The 22,645-nt window shown below is 38.6% G+C and overlaps 1 protein-coding gene across 1 annotated transcript in view; it reads right to left on the bottom strand.

The window, feature by feature from the left end:
- The window catches only part of LOC101115328 (calcium-activated chloride channel regulator 1), a 36,630-nt gene extending 16,294 nt beyond the window's left edge, over positions 1 to 20,336 (bottom strand). The window contains exons 1-5 of the mRNA XM_004002156.6: positions 20,130 to 20,336; positions 14,806 to 14,946; positions 14,490 to 14,637; positions 12,100 to 12,205; positions 7,376 to 7,553 (exon numbers count right to left, since the gene is read on the bottom strand). Coding sequence (XP_004002205.1) covers positions 7,376 to 7,553; positions 12,100 to 12,205; positions 14,490 to 14,637; positions 14,806 to 14,946; positions 20,130 to 20,291 — 735 coding nt within the window. The 5' untranslated portion in view covers positions 20,292 to 20,336. The remainder of the gene's footprint in view (positions 1 to 7,375; positions 7,554 to 12,099; positions 12,206 to 14,489; positions 14,638 to 14,805; positions 14,947 to 20,129) is intronic.
- Positions 20,337 to 22,645: the final 2,309 nt, after the last annotated feature.

Raw genomic sequence — 22,645 nt, 5'->3', positions numbered from 1 at the left:
TTTGGGGGATTTAAAAAGGAGGCTTAGTACACAAAAAAGGTATAAACTAATTCTTCCTCTCAGTGACTTTACAGTTTTATATTCAATTAAAAATCCTAAATATCTGGGATTCAAGTAATGTAAAAAGTCATCATTAGCTGGAAAACATTTATTTTTCTCTTTATTTGTATTTTTCAGATGGTTTCGGTAGTGTTTCCATATGACCATCCCTGGAGTAGGAAACGGCAAACCACTCCAGTATTCTTGACTAGAGAATTACATGGACAGAAGAGGCTGGTGGGCTACAGTCCGTGGATTTGCAGAGTCAGACACAACTGAGCAACTAACAGTTTTACTTTCTGTGTTATCATTATAGCTAATTTTTAGCAAGGGAATCTGAAATGCTTTTTTGTAAACCCCAAGCAGAGGCTCCCAAACCTGACTGTGCATCACCTTTAACTGTGACTAATTTAAAAACAATCTAGTCCCCTCTTTGGAAGTTTCTGAATTATCCTGGAAATAACTACAAAGCCAGACTGAAGGATGGCCTTAGTGAACCACATTTTAAAAACTTATCTCTGTTAAGGCTTCCCTTGTGGCTCAGCTGGTAAAGAATCCACCTGCAATGTGGGGACTTGGGTTCGATCCCTGGTTGGGAAGATCCCCTGGAGAAGGGAAAGATTACCCATTCCAGTATTCTGACCTGGAGAATTCCATGAACTGTACAGTCCATGGGATAACAAAGAGTCAGACATGACTGAGCAACATTCACTTTTACTTTATTATTATAGATAGACCCTTGCAAGTTACTACACTCTTATTCCAAAAAGAAAACATAATTATGTGTAAAAGACTGGGAAGATAAGAGGCATTCTGCACTGAAGTCACTTAACTGATGCATTTATCTTAGTTTGTGCAAATTAGCTGATGTATATGTTTGGCATTAATAAAGATAATTTGTCAAGTTTATGACCAGTTGGTCATTTAAAAAATTATTAAGAAATGCAGTAAAGACAATCTCTTTAACAAGTGGTGCTGGGAAAACTGGTCAACCACTTGTTAAAGAATGAAACTAGATCACTTTCTAACACCACATACAAAAATAAACTCAAAATGGGTTAAAGATCTAAATGTAAGACCAGAAACTATAAAACTCCTAGAGGAGAACATAGGCAAAACACTCTCTGACATAAATCACAGCAGGATCCTCTATGACCCACCTCCCAGAATTCTGGAAATAAAAGCAAAAATAAACAAATGGGACCTAATTAAAATTAAAAGCTTCTGCACAACAAAGGAAAATATGAGCAAGGTGAAAAGACAGCCCTCTGAATGGGAGAAAATAATAGCAAATGAAGCAACTGACAAACAACTAATGTCAAAAATATATAAGCAACGGATGCAGCTCAATTCCAGAAAAATAGACGACTTAATAAAAAAATGGGCCAAAATGGCATTCTAACATGTATACTATCATGTAAGAATTGAATCACCAGTCTATGTCTGACGCAGGATACAGCATGCTTGGGGCTGGTGCATGGGGATGACCCACAGAGATGTTATGGGGAGGGAGGTGGGAGGGGGGTTCATGTTTGGGAACGCATGTAAGAATTAAAGATTTTAAAATTAAAAAAATAAAAAAATAAAAAAAAATAGAATATAGAGACATAGAACTGAATCACAATGTGATTAACACCACAGGGTAAATCAGCTATACTTGAATAAAATAAAATTTTCTAAAAATTAAAAAAAAACTGGGCCAAAGAACTAAATAGACATTTCTCCAAAGAAGACATACAGATGGCTAACAAATACATGAAAAGATGCTCAACATCACTCATTATTAGAGAAATGCAAATCAAGACCACAATGAGGTACCACTTCACACCAGTCAGAATGGCTGTGATCCAAAAGTCTGCAAGCAATAAATGCTGGAGAGGGTGTGGAGAAAAGGGAACCCTCCTACACTGTTGGTGGGAATGCAAACTAGTACAGCCACTATGGAGAACAGTGTGGAGATTCCTTAAAAAATTGCAAATAGAACTGCCTTATGACCCAGCAATCGCACTGCTGGGCGTATACACCGAGGAAACCAGAATAGAAAGAGACATGTGTACCCCAATGTTCATCGCAGCATTGTTTATAATAGCCAGGACATGGAAACAACCTAGATGTCCACCAGCAGATGAATGGATAAGAAAGCTGTGGTACATATACACAATGGAGTATTACTCAGCCGTTAAAAAGAATACATTTGAATCAGTTCTGATGAGATGGATGAAACTGGAGCCGATTATACAGAGTGAAGTAAGCCAGAAAGAAAAACACCAATACAGTATACTAACACATATATATGGAATTTAGAAAGATGGTAATGATGACCCTGTATGCGAGACAGCAAAAGAGACACAGATATGTAGAGCGGACTTTTGGACTCTGAGGGAGAGGGAGAGGGTGGGATGATTTGGGAGAATGGCATTGAAACATGTATACTATCATGTAAGAAACGAATCACCAGTCTATGTTTGATGCAGGATACAGGATGCTTGGGGCTGGTGCACGGGGATGATCCAAAGAGATGATATGGGGTGGGAGATAGGAGGGGGGGTTCATGTTTGGGAACTCATGTACACCCGTGTGGATTCATGTCAATGTATGGCAAAACCAATACAGTATTGTAAAGTAAAATAAAGTAAAATTTAAAAAAAAAGAAATGCAGATGATCACTGACTCACAATTACATTGTAAACTTACAATTTTTGGACTTTATTATGGCTCGATAAAGGACAGAAATGATATGGACCTAACAGAAGCAGAAGATATTAAGAGGAGGTGGCAAGAATACACAGAAGAACTGTACAAAAAAGATCTTCATGACCCAGATAATCACGATGGTGTGATCACTCATCTAGAGCCAGACATTCTGGAATGTGAAGTCAAGTGGGCCTTAGAAAGCATCACTATGAACAAATCCAATGGAGGTGATGGAATTCCAGTTGAGCTATTTCAAATCCTGAAAGATGATGCTGTGAAAGTGCTGCACTCAATATGCCAGCAAAGTTGGAAAACTCAACAGGGGCCACAGGAATGGAAAAGGTCAGTTTTCATTCCAATCTCAAAGAAAGGCAATGCCAAAGAATGCTCAAACTACCACACAATTGCACTCATCTCACACGCTAGTAAAGTAATGCTCAGAATTCTCCAAGCCAGGCTTCAGCAATACTTGAACCATGAACTCCCTGATGTTCAAGCTGGTTTTAGAAAAGGCAGAGGACCAGAAATCAAATTGCCAACATCTGCTGGATCATGGAAAAAGCAAGAGGGTTCCAGAAAACATCTATTTCTGCTTTATTGACTATGCAAAAGCCTTTGACTGTGTGGATCACAATAAACTATGGAAAATTCTGAGAGAGATGGGAATACCAAACCACCTGACCTGCCTCTTGAGAAATCTGTATGCAGGTTAGGAAGCAACAGTTAGCACTGGACATGGAACAACAGACTGTTTCCAAATAGGAAAACGAGTACGTCAAGGCTGTATATTGTCACCCTGCTTATTCAACTTATATGCAGAGTACATCATGAGAAATGCTGGACTGGAAGAAACACAAGCTGGAATCAAGATTGCTGGGAGAAATATCAATCACCTCAGATATGCAGATGACACCACCCTTATGGTAGAAAGTGAAGAGGAGCTAAAAAGCCTCTTGATGAAAGTGAAAGAGAAGAATGAAAAAGTTGGCTTAAAGCTCAACATTCAGAAAACGAAGATCATGGCATCCAGTCCCATCACTTCATGGCAAATAGATGGAGAAACAGTGGAAACAGTGTCAGACTTTATTTTTTGGGGCTCCAAAATCACTGCAGATCGTGATTGCAGCCATGAAATTAAAAGATGCTTACTCCTTGGAAGAAAAGTTATGACCAACCTAGATAGCATATTCAAAAGCAGAGACATTACTTTGCCCTAAGGTCCATCTAGTCAAGGCTATGGCTTTTTCTGTGGTCATGTATGGATGTGAGATTTGGACTGTGAGGAAGGCTGAGCACCGAAGAATTGATGCTTTTGAACTGTGGTGTTGGAGAAGACTCTTGAGAGTCCCTTAGACTGCAAGGAGATCCAACCAGTCCATTCTGAAGGAGATCAGCCCTGGGATTTCTTTGGAAGGAATGATGCTAAAGCTGAAACTCCAGTGTTTTGGCCACCTCATGCAAAGAGTTGACTCATTGGGAACGACTCTGATGCTGGGAGGGATTGGGGGTAGGAAGAGAAGGGGACGACAGAGGATGAGATGGCTAGATGGCATCATGGACTCAATGGGCATGAGTCTGAGTGATCTCCGGGAGATGGTGATGAACAGGGAGGCCTGGCGTGCTGCGATTCATGGGGTTGCAAAGAGTTGGACACGACTGAGCGACTGAACTGAACTGAACTGATGGTGCAAAAGCAATACACGTTCAGTAGAAACCATACCTCAAATTTTGAATTTTGATCTTTTCCTGGGTTGTGGCATGCAGTATGATACTCTCTGGTGATGATGGCTAGTGGCATTGGGCTCTATGAAGCTTCTAGTGAACCAGATGTTTGTGAGGGCAAATAAGTAATGTGCTTACAACCATTCTGTCTTTTTACTTCTGTACAGTATTCAATAAATTATAGGACATATTCAACACCTTATTATACCACAGACTTCATGGTAGATGGTTTTGCCCAAAACTAATGTAAATGTTCTGAGGATGCATGAGGCAGGCTGGGCTAAGTTAAGATGTTCAGTAGGTGAGGTATATTAAATGCATTTTCAACTTACAATGGGATGGAGAAAGATCTGTATTTTAAAACTATTTAAAGCTATTAAAATTATGTACAAACTCCCTAATGGCACCAACATTCTTAAAAAGATAGAAAATTTTAGTTAACAACCAAAAACAAATATGCAGGCTGAAAGATCTCTGAAAGTTAAAGGCTACTGATCATGTCCTTATTACTCACACAAAAAAGTACCTGATCCCCCGCATGAATTTCTTATATAACTAACTCTTGTGTTTGTCTGTCTTTAAGAATATTTGAAGTAGTTTTAAGCCATTAAACTAAAAGCTAGTGGAAGAAAGAAGATGGAGAAGCAAAAAAACAAAACAAAACAAAACAAAACACAACAACAACAACATAACAAAAAAACACAAAGCTAAGCAAGGGGTCTGGGAAAGATAGGACTTTATTCCTGATTATGTTCTCCTGTTTTGTCCAATAGAGAAAAGCTGCTCGCTCTTCACTTGACATGAAATAGATTAAAGGGACTAGATCTGATAGACAGAGTGCCTGATGAACTATGTTCGGAGGTTCATGACATTGTACAGAAGATAGGGATCAACCATCCCCAAGACAAAGAAATACAAAAACGCGAAATGGCTGTCTGAGGAGGCCTTACAAATAGCTGTGAAAGAACAGAAGCGAAAAGCAAAGGAGAAAAGGAAAGATATACCCATTTGAATGCAGAGTTCCAAAGAATAGCAAGGAGAGATAAGAAAGCCTTCCTCAGCGATCAATGCAAAGAAATACAGGAAAACAATAGAATAGGAAAGACTAGAGATCTCTTCAAGAAAATTAGAGATATCAAGAGAACATTTCATGCAAACCTGGGCTCAATAAAGGACAAAAATGGTAGGGATCTAACAGAAGCAGAAGATATTAAGAAGAGGTGGCAAGAATACACAGAAGAACTATACAGAAAAGATCTTCACGACCAAGATAATCAGGAAGGTGTGATCACTCACCTAGAGCCAGACATCCTGGAACGTGAAGTCAAGTGGGCATTAAGAAGTATCACTATGAACAAAGCTAGTGGAGGTGATGGAATTCCAGTTGAGCTATTTCAAATCCTAAAAGATGATGCTGTGAAAGTGCTTCACTCAATATGCCAGCAAAGTTGGAAAACTCAGCAGTGGCCACAGGACTGGAAAAGGTCAGTTTTCATTCCAATTCCAAAGAAAGGCAATGCCAAAGAATGCTCAAACTACTGCATAATTGCACTCATCTCACAGCTAGTAAAGTAATGCTCAAAATTCTCCTAGCCAGGCTTCAGCAATATGTGAACCGTGACCTTCCAGATGTCCAAGCTAGTTTTAGAAAAGGCAGAGGAACCAGAGATCAAATTGCCAAATTCGCTGGATCATGGAAAAAGCAAGAGAGTTCCAGAAAACATCTATTTCTGCTTTATTGACTATACCAGAGCCTTTGACTGTGTGGATCACAATAAACTGTGGAAAATTCTGAAAGCGATGGGAATACCAGACCACCTGACCTGCCTCTTGAGAAACCTATATGCAGGTCAGGAAGCAACAGTTAGAACTGGACATGGAACAACAGACTGGTTCCAAATAGGAAAAGGAGTACGTCAAGGCTGTATATTGTCACCCTGCTTATTCAACTTATATGCAGAGCACATCATGAGAAATGCTGGGCTGGAAGAAGGACAAGCTGGAACCAAGATTGCTGGGAGAAATATCAATAACCTTAGATATGCAGATGACACCACCCTTATGGCAGAAAGTGAAGAAGAACTAAAGAGCCTCTTGATGAAAGTGAGAGAGGAGAGTGAGAAAGTTGGCTTAAATCTCAACATTCATAAAACTAAGAGCATGGCATCTGGTCCCATCACTTCATGGCAAATTGATGGTGAAACAGTGGCTGACTTTATTTTTGGGGGCTCCAAAATCACTGCAGATGGTGAATGCAGCCATGAAATTAAAAGATGCATATTACTTGGAAGGAAAGTTATGACCAACCTAGATAGCATATTCAAAAGCAGAGACATTACTTTGTCATCAAAGATCCGTCTAGTCAAGGCTATCGTTTTCCAGTAGTCATGTATGGATGTGAGAGTTGGACTATAAAGAAAGCTGAGTGCTGAAGAATTGATGCTTTTGAACTGTGGTGTTGGAAAAGACTCTTGAGAGTCCCTTGGACTGCAAGGAGATCCAACCTGTCCATTCTAAAGGAAATCAGTCCTGGGTGTTCATTGGAAGGACTGATGTTGAAGCTGAAACTCCAATATTTTGGCTACCTCATGCGAAAAGCTGACTCATTTGAAAAGACCCTGATGCTGGGAAAGATTGAAGGCGGGAAGAGAAGGGGATGACAGAGGATGAGATGGTTGGATGTCATCACTAACTCAATGGACATGAGTTTAGGTAAACTCCGGGAGTTGGTGATGGACAGGGAGGCCTGGCGTGCTGCGGTTCATGGGGTTGCAAAGAGTCGGACACGACTGAGCCACTGAAGTGATACTGATACTGATACTTGACTTCCTAACATTTCACCCTATCTTGCATCATCTGGGATAAAAACCTCACTAAGTTCATGTCAAGAAAAAAAGAAGAAAAAGGACATGGCACTTACAGTATCAATACTTTGTGAATACATTATTGAAGCCTTCTCAGTCTGACTCTTATGAGGTATGAATTCACATCCTTCTTCATACAGTCCTGTTTTTCTGTCATGTTTGCATGGTTGAGTGACACAGCTTCCTCCTTGACACTTCTCTATTACAGTTTCACCGGTAATACCTGCTGAACATCTGCAGATATATTCAGATAGATATTTAAGTGAAATGATAATTTCAAAGTGTTGGACTCTCGTCAGTTTGTACAGACAGCATTGTTTATAATTTCCCTTTATAATTTAAGAATTAAATGCATCACCTTAAATATTAAAATTATCAAATTCTCATCAGAGTAATTTTGTTTACCAGAAAGTATATGAGGGTTCCCAAAATGATATCAGAAAGTGTTTCTATGCAGCATAAAAGCTAAGGCTGACTTACAGCCACTGTTAAAAATTAATAAGGACCAAAGTCCTGAGGCACTTTCTAATCTGGTCCTGTCATTCCTGGAAAATCAAGATCCTCTTTTGTTTCTCTAGAAAGTTTTGCTGACATTTTTTTATTTGTTTGTTTGTTTTGATCCAGCTAGTTTATGTCATACAGTTTTTGCATAGTTCGTGTGTGTTTATATGGATATTTTAGATTTTTATTTATACGCTTATGAGTTTGTCACTGTTGTGAATGGAGTACTTTTCCCCCACATCTTATTTTTTGAGTATATAAAAAAACATATGAACATAAGAAATTTGGAAAGTAGGAAGAGTCTAAAGAAGAGGAGAAAAAAATCATATCCCACTGTCAGAGATAAACTATTGTTAATGTGCTAAAGCATTTCCTTCTCTATGTATCAGCATGACATTCTATGTATAGCTTTACTGTCTAATCTTATAAAACTTAGTATTTTAGTACGTTTAAATTGTAATGTATTATTATAATTCATAATATTCTTTCAAAATGTGATTTTAATAACTTCACATTTTGAAATTACAATGTGAATTTAGCCTAATTTACTTAATTTTTTTCCTCCATGAATTTTTTGGTGCTAAAAATAAAACTTCTGTGAATAAATGAAATTGGTGCATCACATTCTGACTCTATTTCCAGGCTTGCTATGACTGACACCCAGAATAAATGGTCAGATTCAGAAATTTGAACATTTTAAAGTCTGTCGATAGAACTTATTCTAATATTTTCTTTAAAATGGATTATTAAACATAAGATTAGTAGATCAAGAAATAGGAAAGAATTCTAGAAATTTGATATGTGTCATCAAATTGCTTTCCAGGAAGGTTATTCTTGGAGAAGGAAATGGCAACCCACTCCAGTATCCTTGCCTGGAGAATCCCATGGACAGAGGAGCCTGGTTGGCTACAGTCCACAGGGTCGCAAAGAGTTGGACACGACTGAGCGACTTCACTCACTTCACTCAAGGTTATTCCAGTTTATTTCTCTGATAACCATCTATGAGAGCACTCATCCTGTTAGGAGAATCACACTGACTGAAACCACCCACCCTGGCTAGGCACCATAGTAACTATTTGCATGCATTGTTTTATGACAGGAGGTCCTGGTAAGAAACACGAAACTAATGAGCTACCACCAACCAGAAGAGTTCAGGAAAGGTTAAAAGGAGACACCACATGTTCAACCACCTCCCAGAATCCTTCTCTCTGGCCCATCTTGGCTGAACAAGGCCTGCACCACCAGGAAGGACTCCAAGTCAGAATGATTGGCTAAAGACAGCCTGGAAACTAATCCCATCACCATAAAACCCCAGACTGCAAGCCATGTGGCAGAGCTGTTCTCCTGGATTCCCTTACCCTACTGCTCTCCACCCAGATGCCCTCTCACGATAAAATCTCTTACTTTGTCAGCACATGTGTCTCCTCAGACAATTCATTTCCAAGTGTTAGACAAGAGCCCAGTTTCAGGCCCTGGAACGGTTCCCCCTTCCTGCAACAATCCCACTGACAGGCACTAGTACTAGGTAATAAATGATTGTCATCTTTGTCAAATCTGCACCTCTTTCACGACTACTGTCTGAACATTTTTACATTTTTACTGGCCATTTTTATTTCTTCTTTTATATAGATTATTTTCTCGTGTCTATTTTTCTATTAGGGTGTTATTGTTTTCTTTTATCTGCTATAATGTTAAGCTTTTAAAGGCCTGTTTTTAAAATATTTGCAAACATCTTTTTCTGTTTTTTATTTTTAATTTAGTTTATGTTTGATCTATATGCAAAGAGTTTTAAATTTATATGTAGTCAAATTCCTCATTCTTTTAGTTATGTCTTTTTCCAACTCTTGAATAGAAGACATTCACCATTTAGGAATTTGATATTTATTAATATACTTCTCATTTTCATCATGGTTTTACTTTTTTATACTGAATAAGTCTATCCAGTTGAAAGAGAGTCTATTAATTTTTTCCCCACATAGTTAAAAATTGTCCTGACATTTAAAGAAATCTTGTCTTTCCTTGTGGATTTATAATTCTAGCTATATCAAATAGTAAATTATTGCACGCCTACTAGTTTGCATTGTTTTAATTAATGTAGCTTTATTGTATATTTTAAATTCAACAAGAAAATTTTCCTTTATTACTATACTTTTTCAAAAATGTTTGCAGCTGCTATCTACTGGATAAGCTCAGGGTCTTTAAAATGATGTAAAAATAGAATTGTTTTGACTAAAGTTTCATAAGACCTATATATTAATTGGGGTCAAATTTACATATTCTATGAATTAAAAATATCTCAGTTAATCTTAATTCTCTTTTAAATTCTTTAGAAGGATTTTGTGTTGTGGTTTTCTTCAGATGTAGCTTTCACATTTCTTAGAGTTTTCTTCAAATATATCTGATTGCCTTATTGACTTCCCTTGTCAATTTTAGTTTGTTTTTCCCTTCAGGCTTTCAAAGTGGATCACATTATCATCTGCCTAGAAGCAATTTTCTCTCTCTCTTTCTAGTATCCCCTGTTTTTTTAACCTTCCCAACACATTAATGCACTGGCTATAACTTTCTAAAAATGATAATTTCTAGTTCCCATTCTTATCATATTCCTGGGAATGTTTAGTGATTCCCTACTAAATACTATGTAGGCAGTAGGCTTTCAATTGATGTTCTGCTTCATATTAAGGAAGCCTTCTATTATGGGTAGTACTGTCATTTTTGTAGTTGTTTCTAAGCCTTAGAAGTAATAAAAAAAATTGGTAGATAAACAATGAATACTATTTATATGTTACAACAAAATTTATTGTTAAGAGGACATGGTAATTATGTCAGTTTTGCAAAATGTTATCTGTGGAAGGATGAAAATAATGTATAGATATTTCTAGAATATCCCATAGAAAGAATATATACTATCAGCTTTTCTCTCAAGGGGAATACAGTTTCCATCTGGAAGCATAGCAAGAAGTGGGAAAGGCAGCTGTCAGGGCTGAATGTCATCTGTGGGCTGAGATTTGAGAGGCTCACCTAACGTGATCACATCAACACTGGGGAATGGATGCTGTAGTGTGTGGAGGGAACAAGCTAAAGGAATCAGGTAGACTGTGTACAGCTCTGGGAGGTACTTAGTGTCTTTTTATACCTAAAGTGACATAAGAGGAGAGAAAATGTCAAATGACAGAATTTGAGTGTAATAAAGAAAAGGGAAAGCAGAAGGCAGGGATGCTCCTTTGGGAGAAAGGGGAAGCCAAGGCAGCGTTCTGAATTCCATGCAGCTTCCTTTGGAAACTGTGCTGAGTAAAGACAGTAACCAAACTGAAGCTGAGTGCCTCTCCTTAAAGAGCCATCGTGGGAGTAGAACTAGAAGCAAAGTGAGGAGGGCTGTTGCCCCAGCTCTAGTCTTTTAAAAGAGGCTGTTGTTTTTAACTGAGGTTTAAATGTGCGAGCTTATCAAATTCCTTCAGAATCTGTTGGAATAATTTTCTTTTTTCCTTGATATACTATATTAATTACTTACCTATTATCATAGCATTTTCTGATATCTGGAAGATATCCTTCTTGGCCTTGGTGTGTTGTTATTTCTGTAATTAGTCCAGGTGTAACTTACTATGCTTTTATTTGTAATCTTTTTGGAAAGCTGTATCTACACAATTCTTTTGCATGCTATCTGTCAGGTTTTAGTATCTGAATTATGCCAACTCTCTAATATGAATTGGGAAGCTCCCTATCTTTAATATTTGTATAAAAGCAGTTTATTTCCTGAAACTTTTGAGTCCAAGAACTTACCTGTAAAATTACGGCAGCCAGGGTACTTTCTAAGTATTCAGTTTGCTTTCTGCTGACACCATATAGGGTTTTATTCAAATTGGGAGAAATTTTGTTTTGTTTTAATGTTTGGACTGTCTTTCAGCTAAGTTCCCCAGTGTCTCTCAGGCCCATTCATTCTGATATCGTTCACACAGATACTATTCTACCTGCAAGGCGCTGAAGTGTTATGTCTCTGATTATGAGACAGGAAGATGGAGATCCTGAATGTAGAACCTGCGAATTTCTTCTAGTTGTACACACACACAAAGAGGCAAACGATTTGTAGTTGCAGAGTAGAGAATTCATCTAAAGCACTTGTAAAGTGAACAAAAGTAGTAGTATTATGGGAAGCTGAAAGAGAAGATGCTAAGAATGAAAGAGGAAAATATGATAAAAGACTGACATTTTTAAAATATTCAATTCAAGACAAAATTGGTTGCAATTTAAAACAGTTTGGGAAAATTAATCAAAATGTACATACGTTACTGGTTTTTTTCTTCTATTGGATAGGTAGAATTTCTGGTCATTATTATACTCATTAAATACTCCCCATCGTAGATGAGCCCATTCATGGACAAATGCCCTTCCTGTGAAAAAATGTTGTAAACACTTAATTACAATAAGAATGGCAAAATCACCCTCTTACATTCAGAGAAAGTAATTCTTCTGAAAATTATTATGCTTTACTTTTTTAAGTTAAGGATTTAATTTGATATGACACGTGTACATTTCTATAAATATGACTACTTATTTTGGATTGTCAAGTGCTAATTAGGCACTTAGTAAGTACCAGGAAGCTATTCATTCTAAGGTAAAACAAGTGCCCTGTGCTCACATACCTCATGGTCTAGCAGATGACACACATCATTTTAGATAACTAAAATCTTTAGGGGTGCAAGTGTAATGATGGAAGTCAGCACAGGCTGACCTCTAGGGCAGCCAAGAAGGTCCTTCTTCCTAATGACCCAAATGTGGACAGATCTCAAGGTCTGCCTACTCCACATCTGCCTTTTTGCTTTGACCTGGTCTCACCCTTCCAGTCTCATTGCCACTTACTCCTGAACTACTGCGACACTCACCCAGCTGGCTCCATGTGTCTGGTCTTCAATGACTTACCCATGGTGCTCGGGGTTAAGTCCAACTTCTCAATATGCATACAAGGTCCCTCATGATTCAGGCCCTGTTCCTCTCTGCAGCCATATTTCTTGCTGTCCACCCGCTTCGAAAACTCCATAATGACAATGGATTCCTGAACCCCTTTTGGTTTCTAGAGTCACACCGTATGACTTTGCTCATCTCTGATCATTTTTACACATTTTTCCTCTGCTTGGAATACCATCTCCCTATCTCTGACTGGGAGATAACTCCTACTCTTCTTTCAAAATTAAGCTTATATCCAGACAGAAGCCTTCTCTGACATCCTCAACCTAGCTCTTGTACCCCTCGTTTTTCACTTTCATTATATTCCATTAAGGCATTTGTCACGCTATATTGTCATTGCTTATTTGCCAGTCTCTCACTATAGACTCTTATCTCCATGAAAACAGGTACCATGACTTCTTCATTGTCATGTCTTGGCCCATATTGTCTAGACCTTAAAATGGCCTTAATAAATTTGTTATATTTGGATGAATATTAGCGACTTATGTACCGGTCAGTTTTTCTGAAATGTAAATTCCAAGGTAGGCTGAATTTGGAGGATTAAGTGAGGAGGTGCATGTTAAGTAAGCCCTAATATCTCACATTAAGGATTTTAGATTGCTCTAGGTGCTGGGGAATAACTGATGGCCTCTTAAAGATAGGGGAGATTGTGAGGGAGTAGTCATGGAAGGATAAGTTGATAAGTAAATAAATCAATTGGTAAGTAAATCAATTCAACACATATTTATTGAGCCATACACTGGGAATTTTCTGTTCCCATTATGGAGATGTTGTAAAAGAAGAGCAAAGAGGTATGTTTGTTAGACACTCCTCTCTGTTGAGGTCTGTAAAAGTGCTCTAGTGTATTTGGGGGTGGGACATGCAGGCACCAACGCTCTTTTGTTTGCTTGTTTACTCTGCCTTGCCTATTTAAATGAAAAAAATTAAAATGGTCCTAATATTTTTAAGATAATAAAGAAACCTAGTTGTTAGTTAACCTAATTAGTTAATACTAATCACACTTGATTATCCTTGCAGAGTACATATTGTATACATGCCATTGCTGATTTCTTTTAATGTTTTATCCAAAGATTGCTCTGTTTGTTTCATATGAAAATGATAAATGATATTTTGTGAAGGAAATGTTGACTTTTTCTTTAGTCAGGTATTTGTCAGAGCTGAACATCAAGGCTTTTCTGTCTGGTACTCAAAGTGTGGTCCAAGGTCAGGCAGTATCAGCATCACCTGGGAGCTTGTTAATATGCAGATCCTCGAGTCCTACCCCACACCTACTGAATCAGAATCATTTTAACAATCCATTTATAATCTGAATGCACATTAAAGTCTGAAAACATTATATGTCTGCCATATGTTCTGGCCATATCTGAATTGCAGACAGGAGATTTAATTTGTTCAGGTGTCTTCCCACAGAACCATAGGAACCTAACATCACATTAACTAAACTATTTAATCAGAGTTATTATCTGATAATTGAGTATCTGAAAATTAAAAATATTATAGTTATGCACATATATTTGTAGGATATGAAGGAAATAAGTTTCTAACTGAAAAAAAGCACTATTCTGAATCTGTTTTATGTGAGAAAAACAGGCTATAATAGTCTATTTGGCTTTTATGTTCTTACTCAGAAAGATAATGCTATTGTTGATCTATTTGCAACATCAAATTATTGAATTATTACCTAGCAGAATATTTCATCTCTACCCATACCTTGTGGTCCATATTGAAGCAACTTGTTTCCAGCTAGGAAGTCAGGAGTGAGATAAATTCTATCACCCTTTTCTCCACAGCCTCCCATCTGCTCAGTATAAGGTCCATCGTTACCTGTTGGATTAGGTTCAGCAACCAGAACATCAGCCTGAAATTGAAGAAAAATTTTTCATCATTACAAAATTTCAGCAAATGAATTGACCTTATTCACAGCAGACTATATTGAAACAATTTTATTTGATTCTAGAATATTTTGATAAAAGAATCTAAGTCACAAAATAAAACTAAATTTGAAAAAAGAAGTTAATGTTCTTACATTTTTGTAGGTCTCAAGTTTGGGTTTCACATATTCAGGTTTTGTTTTCCAATTTTCAGGAATCAAAATGGCAACATTTTTGAAATAGAATCTTTTTTCTGTAGCCTCAAACAGATACGGAGATGCATCAGTCACCATATCCTGGGGGTGGGTGCGGGTGGAAAATAAATATAAAGAAGCATGCTTAATAACAGAAAAAAGATGAAATTACCAATTATTCTAATTTATATTTGTATTTCACATTTCCAGAAACTGGCTATTTATCAAGCTAAGAAAAGGAGATTATTTTGTTAGTAATAGTAGCTAGCCTTTTTTGAGATTTTTATTGCATGCTTTGTGTCACAGTGTAATGGTTGACAATGAAGACTTCAGAAGCAGGCACTAATCCTGGCTCAGCACTTATGGTGGGACATCAGAAATTTCCTTGAGAGAATTCCCTAGTGATCCAAAGGTTAGGAGTTGGCACTTTCACTGCTGGGGACTGGGTTCCATCCGTGGTTGGGGAACTAGGATCCCACAAGCCACGTGGTGTGGCCAAAAAAAAAAAAAAAATGTCCTTAATCACTCCTGAGCCTCAGTTTCCCCATTTATAAGATGGAAAATATTACCGAGAGCAGTCCATAAGGTTGTTGTGAGGATCAAATGAAGTCAAGAAAGTATTTGGAACCACGTTTGCTTAGCACAAATGCTTATCAAATATTAACTCTTAGTTTCATTTCATCGATCCTTTAAAGATCAATGAACCTTTAAAGGAGAAACTGAGAATTAGAGAGTATTAGTCTCAACATCTCACACCAAGTAGTAGTGAAAAGAAACTCAGATTAAAATAAATACAACTTCAACACCTCCTGTAATAATTTTGTTGTTGTTGTTTATTTGCTAAGTCGTATCTGACTCTTTGTGACCCTATGGACTGAAGCAAAGTCAGGCTCCTCTGTCCATGGTATTCTCCAGGCAAGAATACTGGAGTGGGCTGCTATTTCCTTCTTCAGGGGATCTTCCCGACCCAGGATTGAATCCTAGTCTCCTACATTGATAGGTGGATTCTTTACCACTGAGCTACCAGGGAAGCCCAAATGTTATGATAGTGTTTGTTTTTAGGATAAAACTAAGTATTAGATACAACGAAGTGGCGTAAGTATATAATCTCTTTTCAAATTATGCCTAACTTTATTTCTCTAAAGCAAAAGAGCTGTAGTGTTCAATTACAAATGCCTGTTTCCCTGAAATAGTTTTCCTGAAATGCATCATGACAAGACAGTAGAAGGGATATTACAAGATATTTATTATAGAAAGGGAAATTGGGAATATTAGGGCTGAAAATCACTGAAAAATGCAAAAATGAGTATAGACAGAGGGAAGAAGATGGAAGACTGAGCTCCAGGGGCCCCAGCATTCAGAAGTGGGAAGAGGAAGAGCCAGCAAAGGAGACTCAGAAGGAGCAGCCGGTGCAGGGGAAGGAGATGGGAAGGCATGGGAGAGCACTTCAAGAAGGAGAGATTGGCCGTCAGAGTTAAACGCTGCTGAGCAATCAAGGAAGATGAGGACTAAGAACTGAGCAGTGAATTTGGCAACCTGAGTGAGCTGTTTTGTGGAATGGAGACGACAGCTCTATATGAATGAATTCAATAGGGTGGGAGGTGATGAAGCAGAGGCAATGAAAACAGCAGGTCAAGAAATGTTTCCACAAATTAAAAGGAAATCAAGAAATGAAGCAGTAGTTGAAGGAAGATTTTGGGCAAGGGAGGTTTGTTTTGTTTTAAATGGGAACTATTGTAACATATGTATGTGCTAGTGGGGAAAAGAACAAAGCTTATAATGCAAGAGGGGAAAGAAAAAAGGATCATTGCTGGAGGAAACAGACCTTACTGGAACAGACCAGAGAGACTTGATGCCTAGACATCTATCTAATCCTAGGCGGTGGGCTTAGAAGCAGAGACAGTTCATCACTATATGGGAAAATAGTACTTGTGTATTGATGCAGGAGTAAATCCTGTTCTGCTACTTCTTGGGGATAAACTTGGGGAATTTCTCTCTCTGAGCCTCAGTTTCTGTCTTTTCAAATGGTAATGATAATAGTTGCCTTGCTAGTTTTAAAAAAAGCTCTCAAAACGATTTGTTTCTCCTTCTTCCAAAAAAGCCAGATTTTGAACAACTACTAGGCAAATTTAATATTGTATCACTTTTTAAATAAAAATATTGAGTATCACTAAAAAGATGAAAAATAGGTATAAAACTTCCTATGTTCGAACATTACATTACAATTTAACTTGAGAAATGTAAATTTTCAGTGTCTCCTATGAAGACAGCTAAGCAGCATGAAATGTCTTCTATGTTTTATCAGGAACATTAATAAGGAATCTTTGACATCTGTTTCATATTTTGAGAAAGTGACCTCATATCCAAATAGACAGTTGAGCTTTTGAGGTTTGAAGAACGTTGAGAATGAAATTTATATGATGCGCTCCTTAAGAACAGGGATAATATACTGTCGACCACCGAATTCCTAGTACCTGACATAATGTGAATGCTCTGTGAATGTTCGTTGGATTAACGAACAATTGAGTGAATGAAGAGGTTACGATGAGGGGCAAACTGTCCAGGAGTGCCAAGACAGGAGGTGCTTGGGCTTGCATGCATTGAGGAGACCCCAACTACTCCCACCGTGCGTGTGTTAAGGGGGCGCGAGGGGGAGAGAGCTTCTTGACTCCCACTCTGTCTTATGAAGTGTGCTCGCACCGCTTCCGCAGCCCAGACGAGAGTTGGGGGCACTGCTGCAGCGCCACCTGCTGGTATTGTGAATGGAGTACCTTTCGTACGGCCTTGCTGAAGCAGGTATTTAAGAACTGACTTAGAGGATTCTGCTCACACGACACCAAGGGGAGAGTCTCCCCAAAAAGCAGAGAACTGAGGGATGACCAGGAAGGTGGCAAAGCCCACAGTGAGGTCCCTTGACCGCAGATCTGCAACATCAAACAGGGGCTCACTTTTATTAACTACTCAGGGACTCTTGAGCACACTATTGTCCTTAAAAGTGTTCCTGTGACAAGGTAACTGCGGAAACCAACTTCTCTCATACCCAACTTGTTTAGGACTCATACCAGAGAACCAATTGAATAATGGTAGTGAGAAGTATATTTCTCAGGAGGAACCCCCAAAGAGAGTGAGATGAATGTCCTTTTGCTTTTTCTCTCAGCTCAGTTCAGTTGCCCAGTCGTGTCTGACTCTTTAGACCTCATGGACTGCAGCACGCCAGGCTTCCCTGTCCACCACCAACTCCCGGGGTTTACTCCAACTCATGTCCATTGAGTCGGTGATGCCATCCAACCATCTCATCCTCTGTCGTCCCCTTTTCCTCTCGCCTTCAATCTTTCCCAGCATCAGGGTCTTTTCGAATGAGTCAGTTCTTCTCATCAGGTGGCCAAAGCACCGTAAATATACAAGTCACCATTGTCATTAGAAAGGCTCTTCTGGCTCCTTTTCACTTATTCCTGAGGCCTGCTCACTGTCCAGCCAGACGCAGAAACATGCTGGTCACATTTTTCTCCCAGCTTTCCTTGTCCGTTGCTCCAATGGCTGCTTCATGTTTGCTAATGCTATTTCTAAGTTTGTTGTTCAGTCCACCAGTCATATCTGACTCTTTGCGACCCCATGGACTGCAGCACGCCAGGCCTCCCTGTCCCTCACCATCTCTCAAAGTTTGCCCAAGTTCATGTCCATTGCATCAGACATGATGGCATCCAGCCCTCTCCTCCTCTGACGCTCTCTTCTCCTTCTGCCCTCAATCTTTCCCACCATCAGGGACTGTTCCCAATGAGTCAGCAGTTCACATCAGATGAACAAAACCCTGGAGCTTCAGCTTTAGCATCAGTCCTTCCAGAGAGTATTCAGGGTTGATTTCCCTTAAGATTGGTTTGATCTTCTTACTAGAGATAATCAAAGACTCACCTAATGTTTCTGATTGTTTAGAGATTTCACAAGGCATGAATTTCCCTTTCACTGATAGAAGTAATACCTGACGGTCTTCTGGTTTGAACAGGTGAACTTCCCCTCCTCTTCAACCATTGCACTTCTCTAGCCCCAGGCTACTCTGGTGGTTGAGATGGTTCTCTCCCCTAACTCCTCTTTCTGGGTTTGCACCTGTTCACCTGTTCAGAGCAAGGAACCTTTTGAGGCAACCCTTGAGGCCCTTGTACTATTAACTTCTGAGTTTACACAGAGGAACTTTTCCCAGAAACAAGTCTCAGTCCTTTTGGCTTGGTGAGAAATGATGAGCCCTTTCCATCTAAGATTAAAAGGAGACCTGGCGACTGATGAATTGCCTACCATTTGTTGAGCTCTTAATATGTACCAGGCATTCTGCATACATTTTTAAAGGTATTCTAAGTTTTTGAGAAAATTTTAGACTTACAGATAAGACATGCAAAAAATGTGTAGAGTTCCCATATACCCTTCATCCAACTTCCCTTATATGCATGGATTGATAATCCTCACAAAGTCCTGTGAGGAAGATATTTATTATTTTTCCCATTTTGTTGACCAGTAGTTTTGCCCATTATACAGTACTACCTCTGGGTGGGCTACAGTCACTTTCCAGGATTGGCTTTTATAAGGCATTTCCTTTTTATTCTTTGCTGTTTGCTGTTGTACAAAACCTCTCTAATCCCTCCATCTTACAGCAGTTAGATGCCTCTATGTGGACAGAAAGAGTTCTCTTCCCTAATTTTTCCTTCCCCTATAGAAGAAGCAACAAGTGAAATGAGGCTGCTCAGCACCCCTGAGAAGACGCCTTGCATTGGGCCTGGTAAAATGCAGGGTTTCCTCCCATTGGAAGGGTAAGGTTTGTTCTTAAATCAGAGATTAAGATTTGCATCTTGGACTCCTATATTAGAATCACAGGGAAGGGAGGGTTTAATCAGGAGAATAAAAGGAGACTCTGATAAGAGCAAAGGTAAAATCAGACAAAAGAATTACCCTCTGCACATTTCATAATATCTGCCAAATATAGTTGGCTCTGCCTTGGTGTAGAACTAAATAATTTTCAGTGAAGTCATCTACAGCCAAGAAGTAGAGATATCATTTAGTAAGTGCCAACAGTATATCAAGCTCTGAATTATATGCATCGCACTTATTATCTCATCCCTCAGGAGAATCATAATGGTTGCATTATTTCCATTTTATAGCTGAAGAAATGCAAGCACAGATTAAAAAAAAAAAAACTTTCCAGTGTCACACAGCTGGAATTAGAGAACTCATGTTTGTTCTATCAATATATTATGCTTAATTTTTCAAAACAGCATGAATAGTTACCATTTCAGACTTACCTTTATATGTTGGATGAGTGTTTCATCTTCCGGCACATTAGGGTCAATTGCAATGACAATGCCTTCATAGCCATTATTATTCAGCTGAATGAGTGAATCACTCAGGGCCCCTTCCAGAAGGTGAAGGACCAAGATGAAAACAGAATTCTTGAATGACCCCATTGCTGTACATCTGCCTTTGAGTTCTCTCTTTGGAAAATGTTGGTTATGGAGGCATCTTTCCCTACCCCTATATATATGAATATATAGACACACATTTTTCCGATTTATCAGCGGTGGTTTATTGCAGGACTTTAACCTCTTGACCCCAAATTGTTTCACTATTGCATTTGTCTTCACTATGATGAATGATAAGTATATCTTGGTCTCAAATTCTGTGTACTTTTAGATATTTTATTTTGAGAGGAATGTTAACTTTGCCTTCACCTTTGCCAGTTGCTGGGACTGAGGGTGGGGAGCCACATCCGGTTCCCTGGAAGGACTCACAGCTGACAAGCAGCTTTACCATTGAAAGATGTTTACTTCTTACAAATGTTTGCCCAGTCAGGGACACCGACCCACCCAACACCACCCTCTAACCCCTGCTTGCCCAGTGGAAGCCTGACTGTTCTGCGTATTTGATAAGCATTCATTAAGTGTAAACCATATTTCCAGCTATCCCTCATAATGGTCTTTATTTTTATCCTCTTTGATCTTTACATAACCTCAGCACCTCTTATTATTCTCTTAGACAATCTACTTGTACCAAAAGCATTAGCAAGCAACATTAGAAAAGATAAAATTAATATCTGACTGTGCAAGGCAAACTCCCTCAAGTTTCCTTATCAGACCTATATTTCATTATTTGATAGCTTCTATTACCCAATAAAATTCAAATTAGCATTAAATTATTTTACTGAAATTAAATGTCTCTTAGGTGAGAGGCATTTAGATTATTGCCAGCTACTGTATAGATTCTTTTAAGATTGCCAAGTCTCAGATGAAAACTCATATTGGTCCACCATTTTCCTGTATTCAAATTACTTGAAATATCCCTTCCTATACTATCATTTGATCTTTGCATTGTGGTAAGCATCGGTTTCATCTTGTCTGTCTTTTTCTTTGACATTCACTCATAAAAATTAAATTAGTACTTGTTGCTAATAATTAGCGTATAAAAGTCGCTCAGTCATGTCTGACACTTTGCGACCCCATGGACTGTCCATGGAATTCTCCAGGCCAGAACGCTAAAGCCTTTCCCTTCTTCAGGGGATCTTCCCAACCCAGGGATTGAACTCAGGTCTCCCATGTTGCAGTCAGATTCTTTACCAGCTGAGCCACAAAAGAAGCCCCAATAATTAGTACTTATTTTTTATTTAATTTAAATTTATTTATTTTAATTGGAGGCTAATTACTTTACAATAGTGTATTGGTTTTGCCATACATCAACATGAATCCACCACGGGTGTACATGTGTTCTCCAACCTGAACCTCCGTACCATCCCTCTGGGTCATCCCAGTGCACCAGCCCCAAGCATCCTGTATCCTGCATCAAACCTGGACTGGGGATTCGTTTCACATATGATATTATACAGGTTTCAATGCCATTCTCCCAAATCATCCCACCCTCTTCCTCTCTCATAGAGTCCAAAAGACTGTTCTATGCATCTGCGTCTCTTTTGCTGTCTCGCATACAGGGTTATCGTTACCATCTTTCTAAATTCCATATATATGCGTTAGTATACTGTATTGGTGTTTTTCTTTCTGGCTTACTTCACTCTGTATATAGGCTCCAGTATCATCCACCTCATTAGAACTTATTCAAATGTATTCTTTTTAATGGCTGAGTAATACTCCATTGTGTATATGTACCACAGCTTTCTTATCTATTCATCTGCCGATGGACATCTAGGTTGTTTCCATGTCCTGGCTATTATAAACAGTGCTGCGATGAACATTGGGGTACACGTCTCTTTCAGTTCTGGTTTCCTCGGTGTGTATGCCTAGCAGCGGGATTGCTGGGTCGTATGGCAGTTCTATTTCCAGTTTTTTAAGGAATCTCCACACTGTTCTCCATAGTGGCTGTACTAGTTTGCATTCCCACCAACAGTGTAAGAGGGTTCCCTTTTCTCCACATCCTCTCCAGCATTTATTGCTTGCAAACTTTTGGATAGCAGCCATTCTGACTGGAGTGAAATGATACCTCATTGTGGTTTTGATTTGCATTTCTCTGATAATGAGTGATGCTGAGCATCTTTTCATGTGTTTGTTAGCCATCTGTATGTCTTCTTTGGAGAAATGTCTGTTTAGTTCTTTGGCCCCTTTTTTGATTGGGTCATTTATTTTTCTGGAATTGAGCTGCAGGAATTGCTTGTATATTTTTGAGATAAGTTGTTTGTCAGTTGCTTCATTTGCTATTATCTTCTCCCATTCCGAAGGCTGTCTTTTCACCTTGTTTATAGTTTCCTTTGTTGTGCAGAAGCTTTTAAGTTTAATTAGATCCCATTTGTTTATTTTTGCTTTTATTTCCAATATTC

This window comes from Ovis aries, chromosome 1 (genome assembly GCF_016772045.2).
Source record: "Ovis aries strain OAR_USU_Benz2616 breed Rambouillet chromosome 1, ARS-UI_Ramb_v3.0, whole genome shotgun sequence".
Classification (NCBI taxonomy): domain Eukaryota; kingdom Metazoa; phylum Chordata; class Mammalia; order Artiodactyla; family Bovidae; genus Ovis; species Ovis aries.
Note: the sequence above shows the minus strand (reverse complement) of the source record. Positions and strands in the feature narration are given on the sequence as shown.